At 37.2% G+C, this 23812-nt stretch overlaps 1 protein-coding gene across 3 annotated transcripts; it reads left to right on the forward strand.

Annotated features, from left to right (window-relative positions):
* Window positions 1–399: 399 nt before the first annotated feature.
* On the forward strand, window positions 400–22693 carry LOC121376174 (alpha-glucosidase-like). 3 transcript variants are annotated; one of them, XM_041503983.1, is made up of 10 exons: window positions 402–815; window positions 3760–3939; window positions 4932–5089; window positions 6031–6156; window positions 6541–6666; window positions 7552–7667; window positions 11083–11266; window positions 12736–12921; window positions 19125–19259; window positions 21501–22693. In XM_041503983.1, exons 1-10 carry the CDS (start codon window positions 590–592, stop codon window positions 21837–21839), a joined length of 1776 nt encoding a protein of 591 aa, XP_041359917.1. In that variant the 5' UTR covers window positions 402–589; the 3' UTR covers window positions 21840–22693. The 3 variants fall into 3 exon arrangements, with proteins under 3 accessions (XP_041359919.1, XP_041359917.1, XP_041359918.1); XM_041503985.1 differs by lacking the exon at window positions 11083–11266 and having other exon boundaries at window positions 400–815; window positions 12753–12921; XM_041503984.1 differs by lacking the exon at window positions 3760–3939.
* The last annotated feature ends 1119 nt before the right edge of the window (window positions 22694–23812 follow it).

Consider the following 23812-nt stretch of genomic DNA (forward strand, 5'->3'; position numbering starts at 1 on the left):
CACCGTATACGATAAACATTATGTATGCCGCCATTTGTAAATACATGCGTTCAGCATTGTAAGTGTAGAATGACCTAGTTTGACAACTGCAGCTAAAGAAAATGGAAGGATAGAATGTCAAGGGAGATCGTAGCTTTAAATAACTATTAACAAATAACCCATTATGTTGCTCTAGTCACCAGTCCGGGTCGAATCGACGTTAGCCTATATAATTTACGTAAACTCTGATAATAAGTATTCCAGTGACAGATTCACAGTGGGTACAAGTGTCTAGACTTCTTTTTTACAATTTGATTAAAATGTACGAAATGCTATTCTAGAGACACACTAAATTTATTGTTACAGAAAGATACAGATTATTCAAGAGACATATTCAAGGGCTGGGTCGGGGGTGTGGGGGATGGAGGGTGGTGGGGGTGATTTAGTGGAAAGACTAGCCTACTGGGCTGCACTAGCCTACTCCAAAAATAAATCGCACTTTCTCTGATCCACATTCGGTTAATGCGTAGTGCAAACAGACTCATATTCTATCGTCTTTAGTTCGACAGTCATTGTTGGCAATCCTTTCAGAAGAGTCCTGCCTATTGCAATGGAGGAGAAAGTCACTACTAAACCAAAAGCTGATAAACCAAGAGGTTTTTATTGTCTGCTAACAGCGGCAGTCGTGGTATCTGGAATAGCCGTTTTCGTAGGGTTGTCCGAACACAAGACGTCATCATCGCTTGAGTTGCCGTGGTGGAAGACAACAATAATATACCAGGTTTACCCACGTTCGTTTAAAGACTCCGATGGGGATGGTATTGGTGATATTAAAGGTAAGCACAAATACAATTTTCTGGATACTAAAGCAAAATTATCTGCTTTCAATATCGCCGCCTCTTCTTTTACAAGAGTTGAGGAAAATCTAGTAATAAATTTTGCAATGTTTCTTTAATTCAATTGCCTTGATGGTATACATCGTCAAACCTGTCCTAGCGGCCACCTGTAATGAGCGGTCACTTTCAAATAGCGGCCAAGTTTTTCCCTACCAAACGAGTTTTAATGTAAATACACTCGTTTTAAGCGACCATCAGTCTAACGCGGCCAGCGGCCACCTAAATTGGATCCAAATCGCTGTTCCGTAAAATAATTATTTTAAATAACTACAAGGTGCACACAATAAGCAATCTTCACGATTACTAGTACCCATTTAGTCCTGATATCTCAACTGCGTATTAATTAATAATGTATTACTCTGAAATGCATCTGACTGCCTTAGAGTAAGCTAAGCTTGATATTTGTAGATCCATCTACTATGACAATACACCGCAGCAAATAGTAAATAAATATTTAAATGGAAACATAAAACAAACGTGTGAGAGAATGAATTCCAAACGGACAAATTAATACATTCTAGTTACATTTCTAAAGTTGATTTAAAGTAAGCTATAGAGCACACACCCATTCATTAGCAGTACAGACTGTACAGGCCCGTACGCAGAATTTTTAATGGGTGGGTGCGAATTGCTCGTGATGGGACCAATCAACATAAAAATAACACCTCAAAACAACAACGATTACGTAACGTTATTTAAATTTAATAGAGAAAAGTGGACCTTTAGTAATTTCGGGGGGGGGGGATGGTGGTGGTGCGTACCCACCCGTCGCACCCCCCCCCCCCCCCCCCCCCCCCCCCCCCCCCGCCTACGGGCCTACTGTACAGCAACAATAAACATTATAAGAACTGTATATGAGGCAACCTGTAACAGCGGCCATCTGTCGGTAATTTTTTGTTTACTTTCTTGTTTGGCCGCTTAAGACAGGTTTGACTGTATATATACATGTTTATACAGCTAAAGATAAAATCTTTGTTGTTTGCTGTGTGACATTTGAATAATGTTATCTTACACAACCAAGATGAAGTATTGTAAATATTAGATATATGTACTTAACCTACTGTGTCAAGGCCTAGTGTTTGTTCCTATCCATAGGCGATACTAGACAGTGCACAGACACTAACAAGGTTACCTATTGTACGCCGAACTATCCCGGCTTTTAAGATATGCAGCATCAGTTTACATCGTTAAAGGTTCGCAACTGGTGACGAAGAAATGAGAAAGAGAGAGAGAGAGTGAGAGAGTGAGAGTGAGAGTGAGAGTGAGAGTGAGAGTGAGAGTGAGAGAGTGAGAGTGAGAGAGAGGAGAGAGAGAGAGAGAGAGTGTGTGTGTGTGTGTGTGTGCGTGTGTACAACACATTGATTTGTTAATCATCGGCTGTTGGTGATTTTGACTACCAACTGTTACGACGGAGTTGGCCAACTCGCCGATCTCGTCATGTTGCTAGTCTGAGTACTCTTACAACTCGATTCTCGTCGTATACAACTCGATTCTCGTCGTATACAACTCCTACGACCGATTAGTTGTTAATCTGAGCGCACCAGTCTTAGGTCGAGAGTTGGGAAAATGACAACGCTACCTTCGAGTTGGCCAACGTCTTTGTGACAGTTGATAGTATGAGCCTAGCATTAGCGAGGACTCCCGCTTCATTGTTTTCCATTAATAGCAAGGGATCTTTTATATGCACCTTCCCACAGACAGAAAACCACATACCATGACATATATGAGTCCTGGTGCACTGGGATGGAGTGATAAATAGCGCAATGGGCCCACGAACGGGGATCGACCCAAACCGACTGCGCATCAAGCGAGCGCTTTATCTCCTATTCAGTTACTTATGTAAAAATTGTTATCGTATCTGAAGGATGCGTGGACGCCTAGCTTTCTGCAAAACGCCCCATAAAGATTTAAAAAGTGACACAGTTTTCACAGCCGAAGATAAAAGAGTATGCTATGTTTGCTGTATATTTGAATTTTGTTGTGTTACACAAGCAAGATGACGTATTGTAAATGTTACCGTAGATATATGTACTTAACCTCGTGTGTCAGTGCCTTCAGTTGCTTCCTTGTTACAGATAATAAACATGTACAAGGTCAGGATTGAATATAGTGTGCCGAATGTCACGTTACCAGTAATATTATGCAAGTGTAGCCCTAATGTCCAACTATATTCAGCTTTTAAGTTATACATATCAGTTTAGATCGTTCAAGGTTTGTAAGCTATCAGCTACAAAAACCGAGAGAGAAGGGAGACAGAGAGGCAGGAATAGACGGACGAAGGGGAGAGACAAGAGACAGATGGAGAGAGATCGGCAGGCAGGAATAGAGAGAGAGAGAGAGAGAGAGAGAGAGAGAGAGAGAGAGAGAGAGAGAGAGAGAGAGAGAGAGAGAGAGAGAGAGAGAGTATAAGAAGACATTTGCATGTAACTGTCGTTTGGAACAGTTAAGAAGTACCCAACAAAACAACTCAGAAACATAACAACAACAACAGCAACAACAAACAAATAATAAACACCAACATACGTGCTTTCTCAGTAATAATGCAATAGCCGTTTACCCAGTGGCGTTAATATCCCACAAGTAAAATGATACTGTTTTGTTCATTTTCACTATAATGTAAATAAAGACATTTAAAAAGTAGACGTTGTTATAAACTCCACGTGTAAAGTCTACGTCGCTGATGAACTTGACGAATACTTACTGGAATGTTTGCCATATATATATGAGTCTATGTTTCATTTGCTAAATTTTGTATAATCTGAGTTTATCCCTTCGAGTAAATCGAGTTCACAATTTTGGATATCCTACTTTTTACCGTGTCCACAAAGTCTACATGGTGTAGAAACAAAAAACCAATATGGATTCTATTAATTCTTACTTTCAGGGATAATTTCGAAACTGGACTATTTTGTCTACCTGAACATCAAGGCCCTGTGGCTGAGTCCATTCTACAAGTCTCCCATGGCAGATTTCGGTTATGACATATCAAATCACACAGACGTGGACTCCATATTTGGAAGTTTGGAAGACGTCGATCAGTTGATTGAAGAAGCTCATGCTAGGGGTAACATGTAGCTAGGACAAAACATGCTAATTACGATAGCTCAGTGGTGCATGCAAATATCCTTGGAACGTTTTATTCCATAGCTAGAAATAGCCTATGTGGTCACGTTGTGTTTCCTTTAACACTTTCTACACCAACTGGTAACGGAGGCAGTCTTTTTGTTTAACTATCAGAACGTTTTTGTTTTAAATTATGCTTATTAGGAGCACTAACTACCTCAACGCTAAGATAATACAAATACTTCCGTTGTAAGGCGACCCCTACAAACAAACGAAACAAAAACAACCTCAAACGAACAACAACAAAAAGCCCCCCAAAACACAAGAAATTCCCCCCCCCCCCCCCAAAAAAAAACAACAAAAAAAACAACAACAACAACACCAACAACCCGCATTCGCCACATAAAAAAATGCCTACCGAATAGTAGTAAGGAATATTTCAAATACACTACCAAATAGATGGAACAGAACATACAACGGCCTGTCGTATAGCATTATAAAAGTATTCCTTGTTATCATTCGTGTACCGAAATATGATTTTGTAGTCTGTGATTTATTATTAAAGGGACATTCCTGAGTTTGCTGCAGTTTTTAAGATGTTATCGACTAACAGAGACTTTTTAACGATTGTAATTACATATCAAATACATTTTTCTGCATAAAATATTAGTGGCTATATATTAAACGTGTTTCTGATCGTTCTAATATTTGTACTAGGTTAAATTTCATCTTATTTCCTAAGATATTGTTTTTTCGTACGTACGAAATTATTTGAAGACAAAATCCAGTTTGGGCTTCTTACAAATATTAAGACGACTAGAAACACATTGAATATACAGACACTGATACTCTAAACAAGAAAATATATTTAATATGTAAGTTTAATCGTAGAAATATTTTATTAGTCGGAAATATCTTACAATGCATCAAACTCAGGAATGTCCCTTTAATAATTTGTATACCTCTGATTTCTTAGTGTTTGTTATTTTGTAGGTATTCGAATAATAATAGACTTCGTCCCAAACCACACGAGCGACAAACATGTTTGGTTTGAGAAGAGTCTACAAAATGATGACAAATACAAGGACTACTACATCTGGGCAGACGACATCGTAACTTCTGGCGGAAGCCGAAAACCCCCGAATAACTGGGTATACTTTTCTGAAAACTGAAAGGTCTGATTTTGCGTTACGTACAAAGAGCCCCTTGTTATTGGTTCTTACGGACATTATATCTGTCGGATAGAACCACTTTGGTGGATCCATTCAACTGATTGTGTTTTTTCTCGTACCAACCAATGCACAAAGGCCGTGGTATGTGCTTTCTTATCTGTGGAAAAGTTCATATAAAAGATCTTTGCTGCATTAGGAAAACATAGCGGGTTTCCTCTGATGACTACGTGTCAGAATTACAAAATGTTTGACATCCAATAGCCAATGTTTAATTAATCAATGTACTCTAGTGGTGTCGTTAAACAAAACAACTTTAACTTTTATATCTGTCTTTCTCATACATATATATCTCAAATATAATGTATATCTCTTTCTATCTGCATGTATGCGTATGTGAGCTTTTGCATGTGTCCCTTGTTCCTTTATTCGCTCTTTCTTTATCTTCACTATCATTTGGTTTTCTTTCTGCCTGCCTCTCACTATTGCTCATTCACACTCTCACTCTTCCTGTCTTACACTCGCAAATACACACAGACCACAAATACATACATACACACGCACACAGAAACAATGAATGAATGAATGAATATTTAACAACACCCCAGCACGAAAAATACATCGGCTATTGGGTGTCAAACTATGATAAGTGCAAAATATATGCAAATAAAATCAGTGTAAAGAACTGCGCAAAAGATAAAAATATTACAGATAGGTCAAAGTCAGCATCTCGAAGAAATTGTAATAAAAGTTCTGGATGGAATCGATATGATTCCATCACATTTCTCTGACCAAATATATCTTTTCGAGTTTCTTTCAAATATTTACACTCCAGCTCATAGAAAGAAAGAAAGAAAGAAACAAAAATAATCGGATTCTTGTTATTCAATTAAAAAGATTACTTTGCTTATTTTATATTTCAGTTGTCTGTTTTCTCTGGCTCTGCATGGACATGGAATGAGAATAGAAGTCAGTTCTATTATCACGCATTTCTGACAAAACAGCCCGATCTTAACTTTAGGAATACAGACGTTATTGACGATATGAAGGTTAAAGACAACTTTCAGCTTTTAACCATTGTTTTCATTTTATGTATTTCTTACATGTCATTTTTACATGGATTACAACCAATATTGTGGGTAGAATGATGGAAATATATTTAGAAAAGGATTCAGGCTAGCTAATTTTTCCCGAATTTCTCTAACATTTTTGCCCGAATTCGACGATTTTCTCCAGAACTGGGGGGTGGGGAAGGGGCAATTTCCCCCTGCCCCACCCCCACCCTGTCTCGTACGCTTATGCCCCTAACCTCTACCCACTAGATACAGTCCTGAATTTCATTAGATTACAAAAGTATATGTGTGTCTGCCATAAACAATCTTAAATTATTGTATCGTAGTTTTAATGCTGGTTGTCTTGTTTTCCTGTGACAGGGTGTGTTGAGATTCTGGCTCGAGAGAGGAGTTGATGGTATAAGAGTTGATGCTCTTCAGAAGTTGTTTGAGGTGACAGATTTATCCTTGAACGAGCCTCCAAGCAATGCTAAGGAATACCACGAGTTAAGTATAACGTCATTTTTAAATAATTATATTTAATTAATTAATTAATTAATTAAAGTAAAAGAACATTACAAACCAAGGCTCGAAATAGGAAGTAAAATATGATATGTTATTGTTTTTAAAATAGCAGCCCAAAAGAAATATGGCCTGCTAAGAAACAACATGGCCTGTTGGAAATAATACATCACGATGTGTGTGTTGGGTTTGGGACAGTGTGTGGAAAATCAGGACCTCTGAGATGTATTTTGGAGTATTGTAGAATTAAAATATTACAGAATCACGAGCTCAGTCTCAGCTAAATAGAAGATGAGATGATTGTACATACATCTGTCTCCCGATTAATGACCTGCGATGTTTTGGGTAATTTAGTACGTGAATTTTGTTTTCATCTGTTAGGTCTAAAATAGGACTACTTTTCGCAGGTCGCTATTTAGAACCCTGCAAACCCTATACTTCTCACAAATCAAGACCCATAATGGTATGGACTATGTCCAACGAATGTTTAAAAAAAATCAATATCCTTGATGCTACTTAGATTAAATTAGCACATGTGGCGGATGTGGGTTTCCTTTCAGTCTAACACATCACCCGACACTGCAGACAAGCACCTACATCATCATCATCATCATTCATGAAGCTGAAACAAGTGTTTGAAGTTACGCAATCAAGGACAGAGGTCTGAAGTAGGTCGACAAGCCGTTAACAGACAAATAGGTCCATCAGAACTATTCAAAACATGCACGTTAAATGCGAGCACGGGGAATGGGTAAATGTGCCCCAGTCGCGTAATAAAAACCGTTGTTCAGTTGCAACTGAATCCCCGAATTTCTAAATGACCATGTCTGAAACTGTGCTTATGCCTTTTCTTTTCAATTTATATTTTAGCACCAGTACAATTATTTAAATCATCCTTACACAGAGAGTCTTCCAGAAACATTCGAGGTCGTCACACGTTGGAAGGATGTTATGAACGAGTTTGAGAATAAGGATGGAATATCCAGGTAATAAAACCCAACACGAAGAATTATGACTGAATGTCCATCTATGGTAACTTTGTTAATGGCGTTGGCGCCAGATGTCTTCGAAGGTCATCGTCTTCTGACTGTTTACAATTTCACCGTTTGAAAATGATATATGTCCGTTTACCTGTTATAAAATGATATGATAAAAAAGCTTATTAAAATGTGTACCTTTCATTTATCGTGCTTAAACCTTAATTGGATACAAGCACGAAAATAAATTGAAATGAAAATGTTAGTGGTCAGTGAGAGAAAAGAGGGTATAGTGGCCTTACACCTACCCATTGAGTCGTTAAACCTCGCTCTGGATTGGAGCCCGTAATGGGCTGCGAACCCTGTACCTACCAGCCGTAAGTCCGGTGGCTTAACCACGGCAGAACCGAAGTCGGTAATGTGTACCTAAAATCATCTACGAGTAAAAGCATTCATGAGTGGACAACTCTGGCTTCCCTGTGTTGATGCTGACTCACTATTCACTGTAATGTCTAAATAGGGCTGTATAGCCCTAAAAAAAACAATATGTGTAAGACAAGGAGGGCACAGGAGATTATTGGGGTGAACAGAGAATCGATGTAAAAAAAAATAAGAGCGAAAAAACTTAAATTTTGTGATAGAGAAAGGTTTTGCTTTCTCACTGTTCCGTAGGAACACATAATTATTCTTTTCGGTGGGATTAGCAAGAACAACAGTAAAATCCAATTAAGAAACGGGTACTAAACGCTGGTGTGCTATAGGTATACCTTGTTACTACTGACTGGAAATTATATTTCTGGACAATAATTGCTTTTATTATCCATTAAAGGCTTCTGTAGATATCGCTGGCACTATAATTTGCGATATTTCCTTCGATATTCTCCTATGAGATATCGCTTCGTTTGTTACGTCACAGTGTATGTTTCAGCGCTAAACCTATCATTAGTAACGTTACGCCTCTGTCGTTCTGCTAATTAACGAGTCTACCGCTGCCAAATATCGTGACATTCAACCCACATTATCTCACCTTCATATAAACTACTGGAATTTCATTGGTTATTTAGCCTTGAAAAAAATCCCTTATACCTCGCGTGGGCGGAGTCAAATCTCTTATACCCCACCTGTAACATCAGACTGTTATTTTTGTATTAATGCGCCATGCAAAAATTCGTCTCCTACCAACGTAAATAAAATATGGCTGTCAAACGATTTGCCCACCACTCGGAAAATTAAATTAAAGAAATGCGAGCAAGTTTAATACCAGGTTGCCCTAAAACAGCAAACAAATCGGTTGCAAGAATACTTACAAGAAAAAGAACAGGACATTAATTTCGAAACATTTGACGCTGTGCGATTAAATGAAGTATTATGTAATTTTTACCTGGATCTGAGAACCAAGGATGGTGGATTCTACAAAACATCAACGCTGGATTCATTTAGGTATGGTCTTAACCGATATTTGAAAAATCCGCCACATTGCCGCACAATCGACATAATTAAAGATCCATAATAGAGTTGAAATCAGCTGGCAAAGACGAGACTGATCACAAACAAGCGATTTCTGTTCATGATCGCGAGAAGAAATACTCTTCAATTTTTTATAAATTTCTATATACCCACTGGACTAGCCAATAAAGTTCAATATGATATCAGAGTATACCTTTTCCGTCGTGGCATTGAAAACATGGTGACAATTACGAAAACACTTTCGAAGTACGCATAAATCCTGACACTAGCCTACGATATGTGGGGAAAACGAAGTCAAAAATTAGCCAAAATCACCGTGATGACAAGGAATCGTACAGTGCTTTCATGCCCGAACAGCCGGGCTCCCCTCTGTGTCCAGTTTCATCTTTTGTCAAATATATTTCAAAGCTTAATCCCAAAATGTGACCGTCAATATTCTAGGGACAGCATCTACGATGATGAAAGAAAGAAATGTTTTATTTAACGACGCACTCAACACATTTTATTTACGGTTATATGGCGTCAGACATATGGTTAAGGACCACATAGATTTTGAGAGGAAACCCGCTGTCGCCACTACATGGGCTACGCTTCCGATTAGCAGCAAGGGATCTTTTATTTGCGCTTCCCACAGGCAGGACAGCACAAACCATGGCCTTTGTTGAACCAGTTATGGATCAGTAGTCGGTGCAAGTGGTTTACACCTACCCATTGAGCCTTGCGGAGCACTCACTCAGGGTTTGGAGTCGGTATCTGGATTAAAAATCCCATGCCTCGACTGGGATCCGAACCCAGTACCTACCAGCCTGTAGACCGATGGCCTACCACGACCGGTCTACGATGATGAAGCAGTATGGCTCGCTAATAAACCAATTGGAAAGAACACACTGGGTAGTTTCATGTCCACTCTAAGCAAGCAATGTCGTCTTTCCCAAATCACTGTCTGCGAGTAACTGGGGCCACCATTCTCACCAGGTCAAATTTCGCTGCAGCACAAATTAAAAGCGTGACTGGTCACAAAAGTACACGTTCTGTTGTCGCATACCAACGCATATTTGACGAAGAAAAGCTTCAGATGGGACAGGTTATTACGTCTGGTCTGCAGGAAAACCGGCGAAATATTAACGCACTAGCAACATGATCCTCTAGTAGGCCTGCAACCAAAAGGATTGCCGCCAATAACATCACTGCAGTTGACCTCGTTTCGTCGCACACCAGGAAAACGCCACAAACAACAGAGATGAGCAGTTCGGAAGTTGACCACTTGATGGTGTAGATATGGACATGTTATTCTCCGACTTCACTACAAATGTGCAATCGTACAACATGACACGCCAAAAATTGTCTATTTTTCAAAACTGCTCTATTAAAAATGTTAACATAATTTATATTTAAAAAATTATTACTCCCTACCAGAGCAAATCTATATATAGGAAAATTATCAGCTCATTTCGACTTCCACTACAGTGTTTATTTCTATTTGTTTACTATATTCAGTTTTGAGAATTTGTTATTGTTTCAATTATTATCTGTTTCGGACAATGACACATTGAAGACATTTTAAGTTAAAAAATATTTTTCTGATGAACTATATTTTCTCATCTTATTGCCGTCGTTTTTGCGTAGTCATGTTTTTATTATATACATGACGGTTAGTAGTCCTTACAGTTTGGCGTTAATTTGTTATTGTTAATAATTATTGCTTACTAGTTAAACATGTCGGCAAGATAAATTCGTTGTATAACTTATATTAACTGATATTGTTTACAATTGTCGCAAATGAAAAGAATGATAATGGATGATAAAAAGAATACCCCCTCCGTATCTTGTGATATCATAAAAGTATAAAAGTCCTCGGCAAGCCTGGGATTTCATACTTTTATCAACTCGTGCTGATAAATTATGATATCACAAAACACCAGGGGAGTATCCTCTATATATCTTTGATACATTGTAGGTTTATGGTTATTGAAACATATGAGCAACCATCACAGAGAAATATATATTATGACCACGGCGCAGTTCCATATAATTTCGACCTCATAATGGATGTGACGTCAGAATGTGGAGGACTTTGTATTCGAGATGTTCTCGAGAAAGAATATTCAAATTTGCCACCCGGAGCCTGGCCTACATTTGTAGTAAGTTCATCTGGCATTCTGAAAATAGTTTTAAGACGTAGACGTTGATGGCTTTGACACTGCAACAATACATATGCAAAAGATAAATACATACAAGTATATGACATTATGATGATTATGAAAATCATCTATCACAATTTTCAGAGAAATGGTATTTCTTTTGACACTAGTGTTAATATCTCATTACATATCAGCATTTTATCAACGTTCACCGGATATTGCAACATGTGAACGAAAGGAAAATGGTACAACCGCTTACCTTAAAGGGAGTTTGCTGCATTGTAAAATGTTTCTTACTAATAAAATATTTCTACGATTAAACTTGCATATTAAATATATTTTCTTATTTAGAATATCAGTGTCTGTATATTCAATGTCTTGCTGGTCGTCTTAATATTTGTAAGAAGCCCACACTGGATTTTGACTTCAAATAATTTCGTACGTTCGAAAAAATATATTTTTGGAAATACAATGAAATTTACGCTAGTACAAATATTAGAACGATCAGAAACATGTTTAATATACAGCCACTAATATATTATGCAGGAAAATATATTTGATATGTAATTACAATCGTTAAAAAGTCTCTGTCAGTCGATAACATCTTAAAAATTGCAGCAAACTCAGGAATGTCCCTTTAAGTATTTTGTTCAATATTTACTGTCTATTTTATGGTCATGGAATATACCTATTTCTCATCTATATAACTCCTAGACATATCATGAGACATGCATGTGTGTCTCAATTATTACAGCTACTAGTCAAATACTGAATAAAATACAATTTTCAGTTAACAAAAACAAAACAAACAACAACCCGAACCAGTGTACATTATGCCGGTATTAATCCGAAGGGACGTGATTGATAATGGTAAAAATGCACGAACAAATCCACGGGTTTATTTACACGGGCGTTGGATGCGGGAGGTAAACAAGGAACATTTCCCCCAATCTTTCAACATATATAAATGTATTGACCTCTTTACCAAATGTCCGACAATATATAATCGTAATTAATTGCGTTGAGTGTGTCATTAAATAAAACACTTCTTTCTTTCTATTTTTCTATGATTAAGATAGTTTTGTTGTATGCAACACTTTACGAATTGTTTACGTTTCAACATGTATATATAAATGATCCTATGCTACTATAAAACGCAATTCTGACACCTGCTAGTTTCGTGCCTCGTGTTCTCAATGAATGAATGAATGAATGTTTAACGAAACCCCAGCACGAAAAATACATCGGCTATTGGGTGTCAAACTATGGTAAATTGAAAAGTGATGAGCAACATCAATATAAAAATTAAAGATTCAAATAAAAACACAGTGTAAAGACGTGTTCTGAAAAACGTGTCTCGGTAGTTACTTGCTTGAAATCGGCGGTACTGTGTTTGTCGTTCATGTTCTTTATTCTTAATTGTGAAGAATTTATGTCAACTACAAAAATATATTTTTATATATATATAGCTTGGTAACCATGACAGGAATCGAGTCTCCAAGAAGTTTGGTCTGGAATTCGTGAACGTCTACAATATGCTGTTGTTAACTTTGTGGGGAACACCAACCACGTACTATGGAGAAGAGCTGGGCATGGAGGAGATACAAGTCAGCTTCGAGGACACTCAGGACCCACAAGGACTTAAGCAAGGAAAGGTCAGTTTAAGAACAGATGTTTTATAACTTAAAGGATTTCTCAAAATGTCGAAACATTTTTACTGGAGATATTATTTAACAAAAATAATATCTATATCTATCTATTATCTATCTATCTATATAGAGAGAGCCAAACCTATTCAGCGGTCACCTGCCTTAAGCAGCCACTTTTTTCCCTCCCAAATGAATTAAAACGTAAATGCACCTGTAATAAGCGGTCACCTGTCTCACGCGGCCAGCGGCCACCCAAATCGCTAAAATACCTGTATTAAGCGGCCACAGTAAATGTTCACTATTATATAAAAGGGATATTTAACAACAGCGATAAGGTGCAGCAAATAACCGATCTTCACACCTTCAGGAATACTATTATTCTGTTCAATTATTTAGACCCAAAGTTTTTTGCAAATGTTACGTTTATTTCCTATTCGATATTTGTTTTCTTTGCATTTACATGAAAACAAACCCAAACCCCGACAGGTTTTATATACAAATCATCATATAAAATGCACGAAGTTGACTTAATTCCACTTTTTAAAAATCTCTGTGTCTTTTGAATGCACGTTATTTCTCCTATAAATAACTAAGGTCATTTGCATATCAAAAGCATCATTCTATAGTGCGTTTCAAACTAATGTTCGGTTCTATCGTCCTATCCGCAAAAATCGTAGTATGACCTATATTTAAGAAAATATCTGTAAACATGAAGCAGCCGCGGATTCAGGTGGGGAGTTCAAGTGACAAAACCTCAGTTTGAAAAAAAAATATGTATCAAATATTATAATTATATTGTGGAATACACAAGCGCGCGCGCTGAAGGGAGAGACAGACAGACAGACAGAGAGAGAGAGAGAGAGAGAGAGAGAGAGAGAGAGAGAGAGAGAGAGAGAGAGAGAGAGAGAGAGAGACACGTCATTTATGTAACGACGCACTCAGCATATTTTAATCTATGGTTATAGGGAGAGAGAGAGAGAGAAGAATATGGTATGCTTGCGATTGGTGGAGGTGTGACCCTCTGCACAACCCCAACCCCACTTAAGGCTTCTTTTGTACATGGAGCGGGACGTAGCTCAGAGGTAAAGCGTTCGCTCATGGTAGGTCGACTGATCTATCCCACATGGTGGACCCATTGGGTTGTGTCTAGTTCCAGCCTGTGCACCACAACTGATGTATAAAGGCTGTGGTATGTGCTATCCTGTCTATGGGATGGTGCATATAAAACGTCCCTTATTGCTTATCAAAATTGCTTATCGGAAACAGTGGCCCATGTGGCGGTAGCGAGTTTCTTTCTCACTGTCATAATGCTCCTTAACCGTTTTGTCTGACGCCACATAAACGTATATCAAATGCGTTGAGTGTGTCGTTAAATAAACATTTCTCTCGTATGTATGTGTAGTCTATATGCATTTCTAGTCGATTAGTTTATAGGTTGTTAGGTTGTTTGATAGTGAATGATATGGAAATAAATTGTTTTTGGTGTTAAAGAGTTCATGCATACATTAAAGTAATACTCCTGATGGGTATGGAGAAATAACTTAATCAGTCGACGAACTCATTTCTTCATCACTATCTTCGTTAAGGGGGACTATCACAGGGGGTATTTTATTTCTTATAAAACTATTTTGTTTTCTAAAATCTTCTTCCATCTTTATTACATGTTTAACTGCGTCAGAGAAGTGTGTAGGTGTGACAGAGTTCAATGCATGTGCAAGTTCTCTCCGCACCGTGGTCATTTTACCATCATTGTGACGAGCTATGTGCCCTTTGACTTGACTCCAGATCAGTTCTATCGGATTGAGTTCAGAATGTCTTGGCGGCAGTTTTAGACACAAGTGCCCATGGCGTTCGGCAATATCATCAGTAACAAATTGCTTTGCACATTTGTTACTTTTCACAAGTTCATAAAGAACTGGCTTTGTCATGTTACTCTCAAGAGGTATATTTTTGTTTCGTAGCCACGACTGAATTTCTTCCTTTTTAGCGTTTAGTGCAGGACATCGTGTAATCCCAGTTAATTTGTTGTGGTAGCTTGCGTTATCCATGACGATAACAGAAGGTTCTGGTAGAGAAGGCATAAGTTGTTCTTCAAACCATTTGATGAAATTTTCATGATTCATCTCACCATGATAGTCTCCGTCTGTTTTTTTTAGCCTCAAAGATCAATTCACAGCCATCTATCAATCCATATTTATCACAGCCAGCATGACAAATAATAAGTCTTTTTCCCTTCCCAGTCACCGAACAGAGTTTAGGAACTCGATCAGCAGCGTCTGATTTCGGCAGGTGATTGGCGGTACTTGTGCCCGGGTGGATATCTGTCCAGTGGTGGGATGTTGTGTGGTTGACATTCACCCAGGTCTCATCTTGATACACTATTAAATACCCCTGTTCTCGTAAACTTGATATTTCATGGAGATAGGACAGTCTCCTGTCTAATATATTGGCGTCCTCAAAAATCACTTTTCCGGTTGTAGACATATGTTGGTATTTAAAATCGAGGTCATGGAGTGTTCTTCGTAAAGTTGATATGGATATGTTGATTCCACATTCCTCCCTTAAAGCCACGTTAATCTTATGTAATGTAGGTAATTCGCCCTCTCTATAAAATCTGTATACTCGTCGTCTAATAACATTTTTCTGTTTTCGGTCGCGTTTTTTTAACAGTGATTTCTGTGCTTGGATTCGTAGAGCTTAGATTTTTCAGTTCTTTTTACTGTTGAAACCAAAATTTTAAGTGCAGCGGAAACTCGATCGACAATTCGATAAAAAGCATACCTAGGTCTACCGCGCTGATATTCATCTTCAAAATAATCGAAAACGTTCTTAATACACGATTTTACATCAACTGAAGTGTTTTTCGATTTACCCATATTTTCCCTCAAATAACAATAACAAGAATATCGACTAATACATTTTCAATGAATTTATATACCCTACCTAACTTGTATTTTACGTGGTTTACACATTGCTACAATAGCACGTGCAGTCATAGATCGAAATAATGATGTTATTGACCAAGCAATGCTATCGTATTTTGAACATTCAGGGCTGTGTCTGCGGGATGAAAAAGTGGTTGAACCCATACGAGTCCGAACAATAGCCCTTTGGTTTTTCGCATTACAAATGTAACACCCAACCCCCAAACCCTAGCACCACCCTAAATACTATATATATATATACGTATGAGTTCCCAATTTAGAGGCAAATTAAATAACATTTTTATTATTATTTGATGTTGGTGGCCTTTGACATTTTATCCCCCCCCCCCCCCCCCGGTCTTCTGGGTCCGGCCCTGCTTTAAATTTATTTATAAATTTGGAAAGCACATTCCTGCGGTGTGTGAGGTGATTTGTGTTTATTACTGTGCTACACCTCAGTTGTGTTAGGTTAGGTATGGTATGCTAATATATAATTGATATAATAAAATAAAAATACATAATACACTAGCTAAATTTATTAAATATAATGCACCTACAAGAAAGGGTTACATGTTCTGTTTGTTTACATCTATGTTTAACGGAAAGATTAGACAATGCTGTTACACACTGCAAAACAATAATAACCTTGATTTAGTGAAACAAGCTATAATGGCCTTCACGTAGCCTCAGATCCCAATGTTTTGATATGCAAATGACCTTAGTTATTTATAGGAGAAATAACGTGCATTCAAAAGACACAGAGATTTTTAAAAAGTGGAATTAAGTCAACTTTGTGCATTTTATATGATGATTTGTATATAAAACCTGTCGGGGTTTGGGTTTGTTTTCATGTAAATGCAAAGAAAACAAATATCGAATAGGAAATAAACGTAACATTTGCAAAAAACTTTGGGTCTAAATAATTGAACAGGATAATAGTACCCATTCAGTCCCGACATCTCTACTGTGTATCAGTTAAGAAAGTATGACTATGGAAAGCATCTAATTGCCTCTGGGCAGTCTACGCTCGACATTTGTAGATTCACTTACTATGACAATACACCGTATGAAGTAGAAATTAAATAATTAAATGGAAAGAGAAAACAAACTTGTTGAGAACAATTTAATACATTCCAGTTGCAGTTTTTCCTGAAGGAGGCGACATGTCAAAAGTTTATTTATAGTAAACTGTGAAGCACACATCCATTAATTAGCAGTATAGACGCTAAAACAAAAAACAACAACATGTTTTAAAGACTATATGTCGCAACCTGTAATCAGCGGCCACCTGTCTTAAGCGGCCACTTTCATGTAATCCCGTGTGTGACCGCTTAAGACAGGTGTGACTGTGTGTGTGTGTGTGTATATATATAAGTTCATCTTCCTGTTTTTAAGTTAATGCTACAGACAAGGTTATGTTAATCAAGAAACTAACATAATTTAGTGGACCATGGAAGCAATCACGATTTTGCCTAACGTGCTTTACCATGATAGGATTTTGATCGGGGAATACGGTTTTGTCGTTCAGATTGTATTACTTTTAGAAATGTAGTGGGGAATAGTGCCTTGTTGTTGTTGTTAATTAGTAGAGGCAAAATAATACAGTTCCGTGACCTTCTTGTTCTTTTGCGGTCAAGCTATAGTTGATCATGCTTTATATTTGGAGTCCGGTTGTGATGATAAAAATCGCTGTCTCTGTCAAGTCAGTTTCGTGACCAATTTACGGGGACAAAGGTTTGAAGGTGTTTTTAAAATCTCCAAAGCCTTCTGAATGAAAGTAGCAGGGGTGACCCTCTCAAAAGTGTGCGCTAACTCCGCCAGGTGGCGAAATCCAAGATGACCACCAAATGATCAACACACGTGTTTTTCAGCTTTTGCTTGTCGTATGAAGATGGTTTTGATGTGCAAATATATGTTTTTGGGGTCAAAGATTTCATCTGTACACACAATGTGAGATAGTAAACAAAATTATTTCAGATGATAATCCATAGTAGTTGCCAAAATTCACAATATTGTTCATTTTTATATAACTAATCCCATAAAAAGAGGTTGCGTATACATTTGCTATGTTATGCGTATTTGTATTTGACAATGGATATATGAGAAATGTAATGAAACTTATATAAATGCTTAACACATTAATATTGAAATAAATCAGGCTGACACTGTCCTATTCAGACTCTGAATCAGTTGAGGAACTGGTTTATTTAACGAAGCACTCAACACATTTTATTTACGGTTATATGGTTAAGGACCACACAGATATTGAGAGAGGAAACCCGCTGTCGCCACTTCACAGGCTACTCGATCAGCAGCAAGGGATCTTTTATATGCACCATCCCACAGACAGGGTAGTACATACCACGGCCTTTGATATACCAGTCGAGGTGCACTAACTGGAACGAGAAATAGCCCAATGGGCCCACCGACGGGGATCGATCCCAGGCCGAACGCGCATCGAGCGATCGCTTTACCATTAGGCTATGTCCCGCCCTCAAGGCAGAGAATGCAGAACATAAAACGTGTCCGACTCAACAATTGATTCGGAGCCTGAGGAGAACATACCATCCTGGACATAAATTATCATTAATAAAAGTGTATTTTCTGTGCAACCAAATCAGTTTAAAAGCATCTAAGAATAATACAGCAACTGCCTGTGTGACTTTCCTAGATGAGTTATATGAAAAAGACAAACAAATGATACATTTTTACAACTATTTTGGAGTTTGGTCCGAAATATGTTTATGATATCGAACACTGTTCTACTGTATAAAAATAAATTCGTTGACCTCCAAAACATATATTTAGACATCGAAATAATCTTCATACGACAAACAGAAGCTGAAAAACACGTGTTTTTATAATTTTGGCGGTCATCTTGGATTTCGTCTCCTGGCAGAGTTAGCCCACACTTTTGAGAGGGTCGCCCCCGCTACTTTTATTCAGAAGATATGAAAAACACCTTCAAACTTTTGAACACGTAAATTGGTCACGGAACTCTTATTTTGACTCTACTAAATGTTTTTTTTTTTTTGTATATTATTCCAGGAATTATTAAATAAATACATACATATTAATGTATGTCTATTTTTAACAAACATTGTTTTTATTCAGATTACTACTTGTTCTTTTTGTTCTTCTTCTTGTTATTGTTGTTAATGAAAAAATGCATTTATAATTGTACATTATTCCAGGAATTATTAAATAAATAAATAAATCGATATACAAATAAACAAATAAACAAATATTAATGTATGTCTTTGTATTAAAAAAATTTCCAATTAGGAATACTACGCGGAGTTTTCGCGCGACCCGTGTCGTTCTCCCATGCAGTGGACGTCTTCAGTACAATCAGGGTTCAGCACGTCACCAACACCCTGGCTTCCTGTTCATGGACACTACAGGACGGTCAATGTCGAGGTAATTTTGAGTCATTTGTGCATTAAAATTACAAGTCTGTCAATGTTGAGTTATTTGTACACTAGATAGTGAATGTCAAGGTAATTTTTAGTTAAATGTACATGAAACCTAACGCACGGTGAATGTTGAGTTATTTGTACATTAAATCTACAGGACAGTCAATGCTGAGATAATTTTGAGTTATTTGTGCATTAAAGCTACAAGTCGGTCAATGTTCAGTTATTTATGCATTAAAACTACTAGTCGGTCAATATTGAGGTAATTTTGAGTTATTTATGTATTAAACTACAAGTCGGTCAATGTTGAGGTAATTTTGAAATACAGGACGGTGACTGTTAACTTACTTGTCCATGATCCTATCAACAGTTACTTGTCAGTGGCTTATCCAGCGTGAAATCGAGCAGGGGTTATAACGAGGCTGTGAAGCTGGCGATGGAGAAGGGGGTGGTTGTACTAAGAAAACAATAAACCAATAAATGCATTATTTTCGACTGCTAAACAGTGGACATTTCGAATTTAGGAGAGGTGCCACTCTAACACCCTCCTCTTAGTTCCACGGTTGCAGTCCTTTGGGAACAGTTCTTATGCTTAAATTGATTTAAGAAACTGAATTGAATTAAGCTAGCTAACATTTCTTGTATTCTTTATTACCATTTATTGGCGTAGCTGGGAAAGAGGCATGGTTGCAATGCCCGCCAGTCACCTTTTTTCCCCCATCATCTTTTATATGTACTTGTCACCCAATAATACAACTCACTGACAGTGTGGGTGTATAAAATACTGATTACACCAATGCCTACGCACCCACCAGGTGACCTCCTACTTCGTCGGTCCTGATAAAGAAAGTCTTCATGTTTTGACTTACCATAGTTTGACACCCAATAGCCGATTTATTTTTCGTGCTGGGGTGTCGTTAAACATTCATTCATTGTTTATTGTTTCAATGATAAAAAAAGAAAGAAACAATCAACATAGGCGTCCGAGCTTCCTTTATGTATTTATTTTGACTATTATTATGCGGACACGGCACAAGACTACTTAATCCTTCCTGCACTGCATGTGGGGGGACTCCCAACTCTCTCAAGACTGGCTTCAAAGAATAAAGCTTATTCGTGACCGCATCGTCCCAATCATCTTGCCAAGTAATCACTAATGTGTAAGTCACAAAGAATATATTTATAAATGTCGTGAACTTAAACTGCTGTAAATAACGTTATTTTAAAGGGCATTTTAGCACGTTTTGTTTTACATCCTAGTATAACTGACCTGTCACTTCGTGTGTCAACAAGCAGCCCCACTTCGCTAGATGTGATTTTTCATGTTACATTTTGTGTAATTTTTACATAATAAAATGCTAGGTTTTAAGAAAAAAAACATTCCGAAGGGCACGGTGGCATACCAGGTAAGGCAGGGCGGCATTTTTCTTGCCGTCGACACCGTTAGATTTCCGACGCATAACGGTAATTGCCGTCGGTGCCGTGGTGAAATTCGAACCCTTGGATGTATTTTTATTTTTGGGTGGAATACGGGTATTTAATTCAAGATAAAATCGTAACATTTCACAAGAAAACATATTTTTATCATTATGCAGCTCCAAGTGAATGTATCAAGGCTGCAATATCGGGGTTTGTATAGATATTATTTAACAACTTATAACAGACCAAGCTTTTCGTCTACATCGGCGAGAGTCTATGGTTTGTTACGAAATATACAAGAAAGAAGAGAGTATATTTAGCATAATTTTAAGAGATTCTTAATTTGAATAACGTACAACATTTGTTTTAATGCAATGTAATATTATGTAGCTACTGTGCAATATGAATGAAAACTATTTAGGGATCACAGCAGGATTGTGACCCTTAACCTTGTCCAAAGGAGAGGCCACGGGACCCCTGTGACCCTCCTTGGACCCGCACCTGTTAGTTGTACATGAAATCTATCGAGCGGTTACTGTCGAGCATTATGTGCAGATCGAAATTATAGGACGGTGATTGTCAGGTAAATTTGATATATTTGAAAAAAGAAAATTTCAAGATGGTTTTGTTGAAATAATCTGCTAACCATGATCATGCATATTCAAGATTGCCTTGAGCAATGAAGTGGACTCATTTAAGTATGCTTGAACATACACACTATTAACACAAAATGTATCGATTGAAATAGGACATAATATATAAGTAATAGTTATTTAGAAACATTCATTTAACACAAATTTGAGTTTTGTACAAATTGTTATTTCAGGTTCAGAAGAATTCCAAGTCTCTTTCCCCACTTCAACTGTACAGAAAGTTGGCGTTTTTGAGAGAGCATCCATCTTTTCAGACTGGTTCCCTCCAGTACGTGGTAGTAAATAAGAATATTCTGTCATATGTCAGAGGATCAGATGGTGAGGGTAGGTTCCTGGTGGCTATGAATTTTGGACACAAGACGTCAACAGATAACTATAGCATCCATCCAGTTAATACGGAAAAAGGCACAGTTGTTGTGACTACCAGCAGTTTGAACAGCGAAGAGAAGAATACAAGATCACTAAAAGACATATCGTTATTGCCTGGTAGTGGTATTATTATCAAACTGTGACATTCAAAATAGTTGATATATTTTATAGTTTGTATAATTTCAAAGATGACAATATTTCATAGTTCTTATGGTCGAAAAAGAAAACATATTTTACTATCTTGTAATTCAAGAGCAATCACTTGTTATAGTTCTTCTAAACACAAGAGCTACCATATTTTATAGTTCTAATCAAACCATATGTTATAATGCATTATATAATTTCAAGCGCCATATTATTTTTATCGCTCTTGTGGCTGTAAAATACACCATACTTCATAATGCATAAATATCGGAAATTCTGACAATTTGCCATATCACAAAAATGTGAAATTATATAATTTATGTCGGAACCAGTTAACTAAACCTGTTGTTTGTATCTTCTATTTACCTAGAAGTATACAAAAAACTGATTAAAAGACTCGATAAACCACATTTTATAGAAATAAGAGAAATATTTGACAAAAGAAAATGGCTAAAATTGTATGCGTTTGTAAAAACAAATGGTCAGCTCTTTTGACCTCATTAATCAACCAAACATATAAAAATGCACGCTACTACCTTCAAGTTGAGTGGTAATATATAATCATACCGTTATATAGCATTATGTTTCCACTACCTTTAAATGTGTGACATTCCGACAAACCGCCATATCACAAATATCGTGCCATTATATATTTTAAGTCGGACCCACTTGACTAAACCAGTTGTTTTCCTCTTCTATGTGCCTAAACTATACAAAAACTGATAAATCACATGCTATAGAACTAAGAGCGAAGTCTGACCAAAGAAAATATCCCAATTCTAAGCGTCGGTAAAATATCGTGACCTTTTGACCTCTGGTGACCTAATTAATAAACCAACTATATAGAAATGCAGATCAATGATTATCTCGTGTTATCACTTTCAATTTGAGTGTTAATATATAATACTACCGTTAAAAAGGTATGTGGAATTGTGTTTCCTCTACCATTATTTTTTAGTTTTTATTGTCCCCATGCCATTAGACAGTGCCAGGGTTGGGGAGCCCTGATACACCGCCTTACAATTTATCTTTAAATTAATATTCATACATGTGTAAACATACATACATATATACAAACATACACATACGCATACACGCACGCACGTACGCACTCACATTACATTCTATTCTGATATATGCAGGTACATATCAAAATAAAATAGTACTTCCTTTTATGCACGCCTTATGGTCCAGGACTTTAAAAAAGAAAGAAAAAAAGGGTAACAACGAGAGAAGAAGAAGAAGGAAAACAAGAAGAAGAAAGAAAAAGAAGAGGAAGAAAAACCTAAAGTTGATAGTGAGTAACGAAGCAGAATTAAACTGATGATAATAACAGGAACAGCAGTTAGGAAATATTGGGAAATCCAACAAACTGTCATATCACGAAAATCATGCCATTATATATGTTATGTCGGAACCAGTTAACTAAATATCTTGTTTTTCTCTTCCACGTGCACAGAAGTATACAAAATTGTTTTAAAAGTTTGATACATTTGACAGAAATGAGAGAGACGTTTGAGCAACAAATGGTCCATATTTTCGGCGTCGGTCCAAACTGGACCTCTGCTGACCTAATTAAAAGATTTACATTTTTAGAAATTTTATGAATATATAGTAGCGACCAGTAGAGTTCATATACGAGGTTATGTGTTATTCTGTCTTGTATATTGACTGAACTACAGACATTTTAGTTATCCCTACCTCTAATTCCTTCATGGCGCAGATTTCAACACTTTTATTAAAAACATCAAAATGTTTTAAAATCGGAATAGATTTGGCATCTAAGATACCCCATTCCATAAACTACATATATCAGGGTATTCACAAATACCCTCAGACCGTTTGGACCTTTTTGGTTACACCCCCCCCCCCCCCCCCCCCCCCCCCCAGCTCTTGGACTATATATTCTGCGGTAGGATTTGACAAATTGTACGGCATGTTCTGCCACATATAATCTGAAGATAACTCTTAC

Source organism: Gigantopelta aegis, chromosome 6 (assembly GCF_016097555.1).
Source record: "Gigantopelta aegis isolate Gae_Host chromosome 6, Gae_host_genome, whole genome shotgun sequence".
Lineage (NCBI taxonomy): Eukaryota > Metazoa > Mollusca > Gastropoda > Neomphalida > Peltospiridae > Gigantopelta > Gigantopelta aegis.

What these genes read in the sequence shown, in the direction of transcription:
- LOC121376174 (XM_041503983.1), top strand. Translation starts at nt 590, where the DNA reads ATGGAGGAGAAAGTCACTACTAAACCAAAAGCTGATAAACCAAGAGGT. An exon ending in GAAAACCCCCGAATAACTGG is followed by an intron (nt 5,090 to 6,030) that starts GTATACTTTTCT and finishes TTTATATTTCAG; the next exon opens with TTGTCTGTTTTCTCTGGCTC. An exon ending in ACGTTATTGACGATATGAAG is followed by an intron (nt 6,157 to 6,540) that starts GTTAAAGACAAC and finishes TTCCTGTGACAG; the next exon opens with GGTGTGTTGAGATTCTGGCT.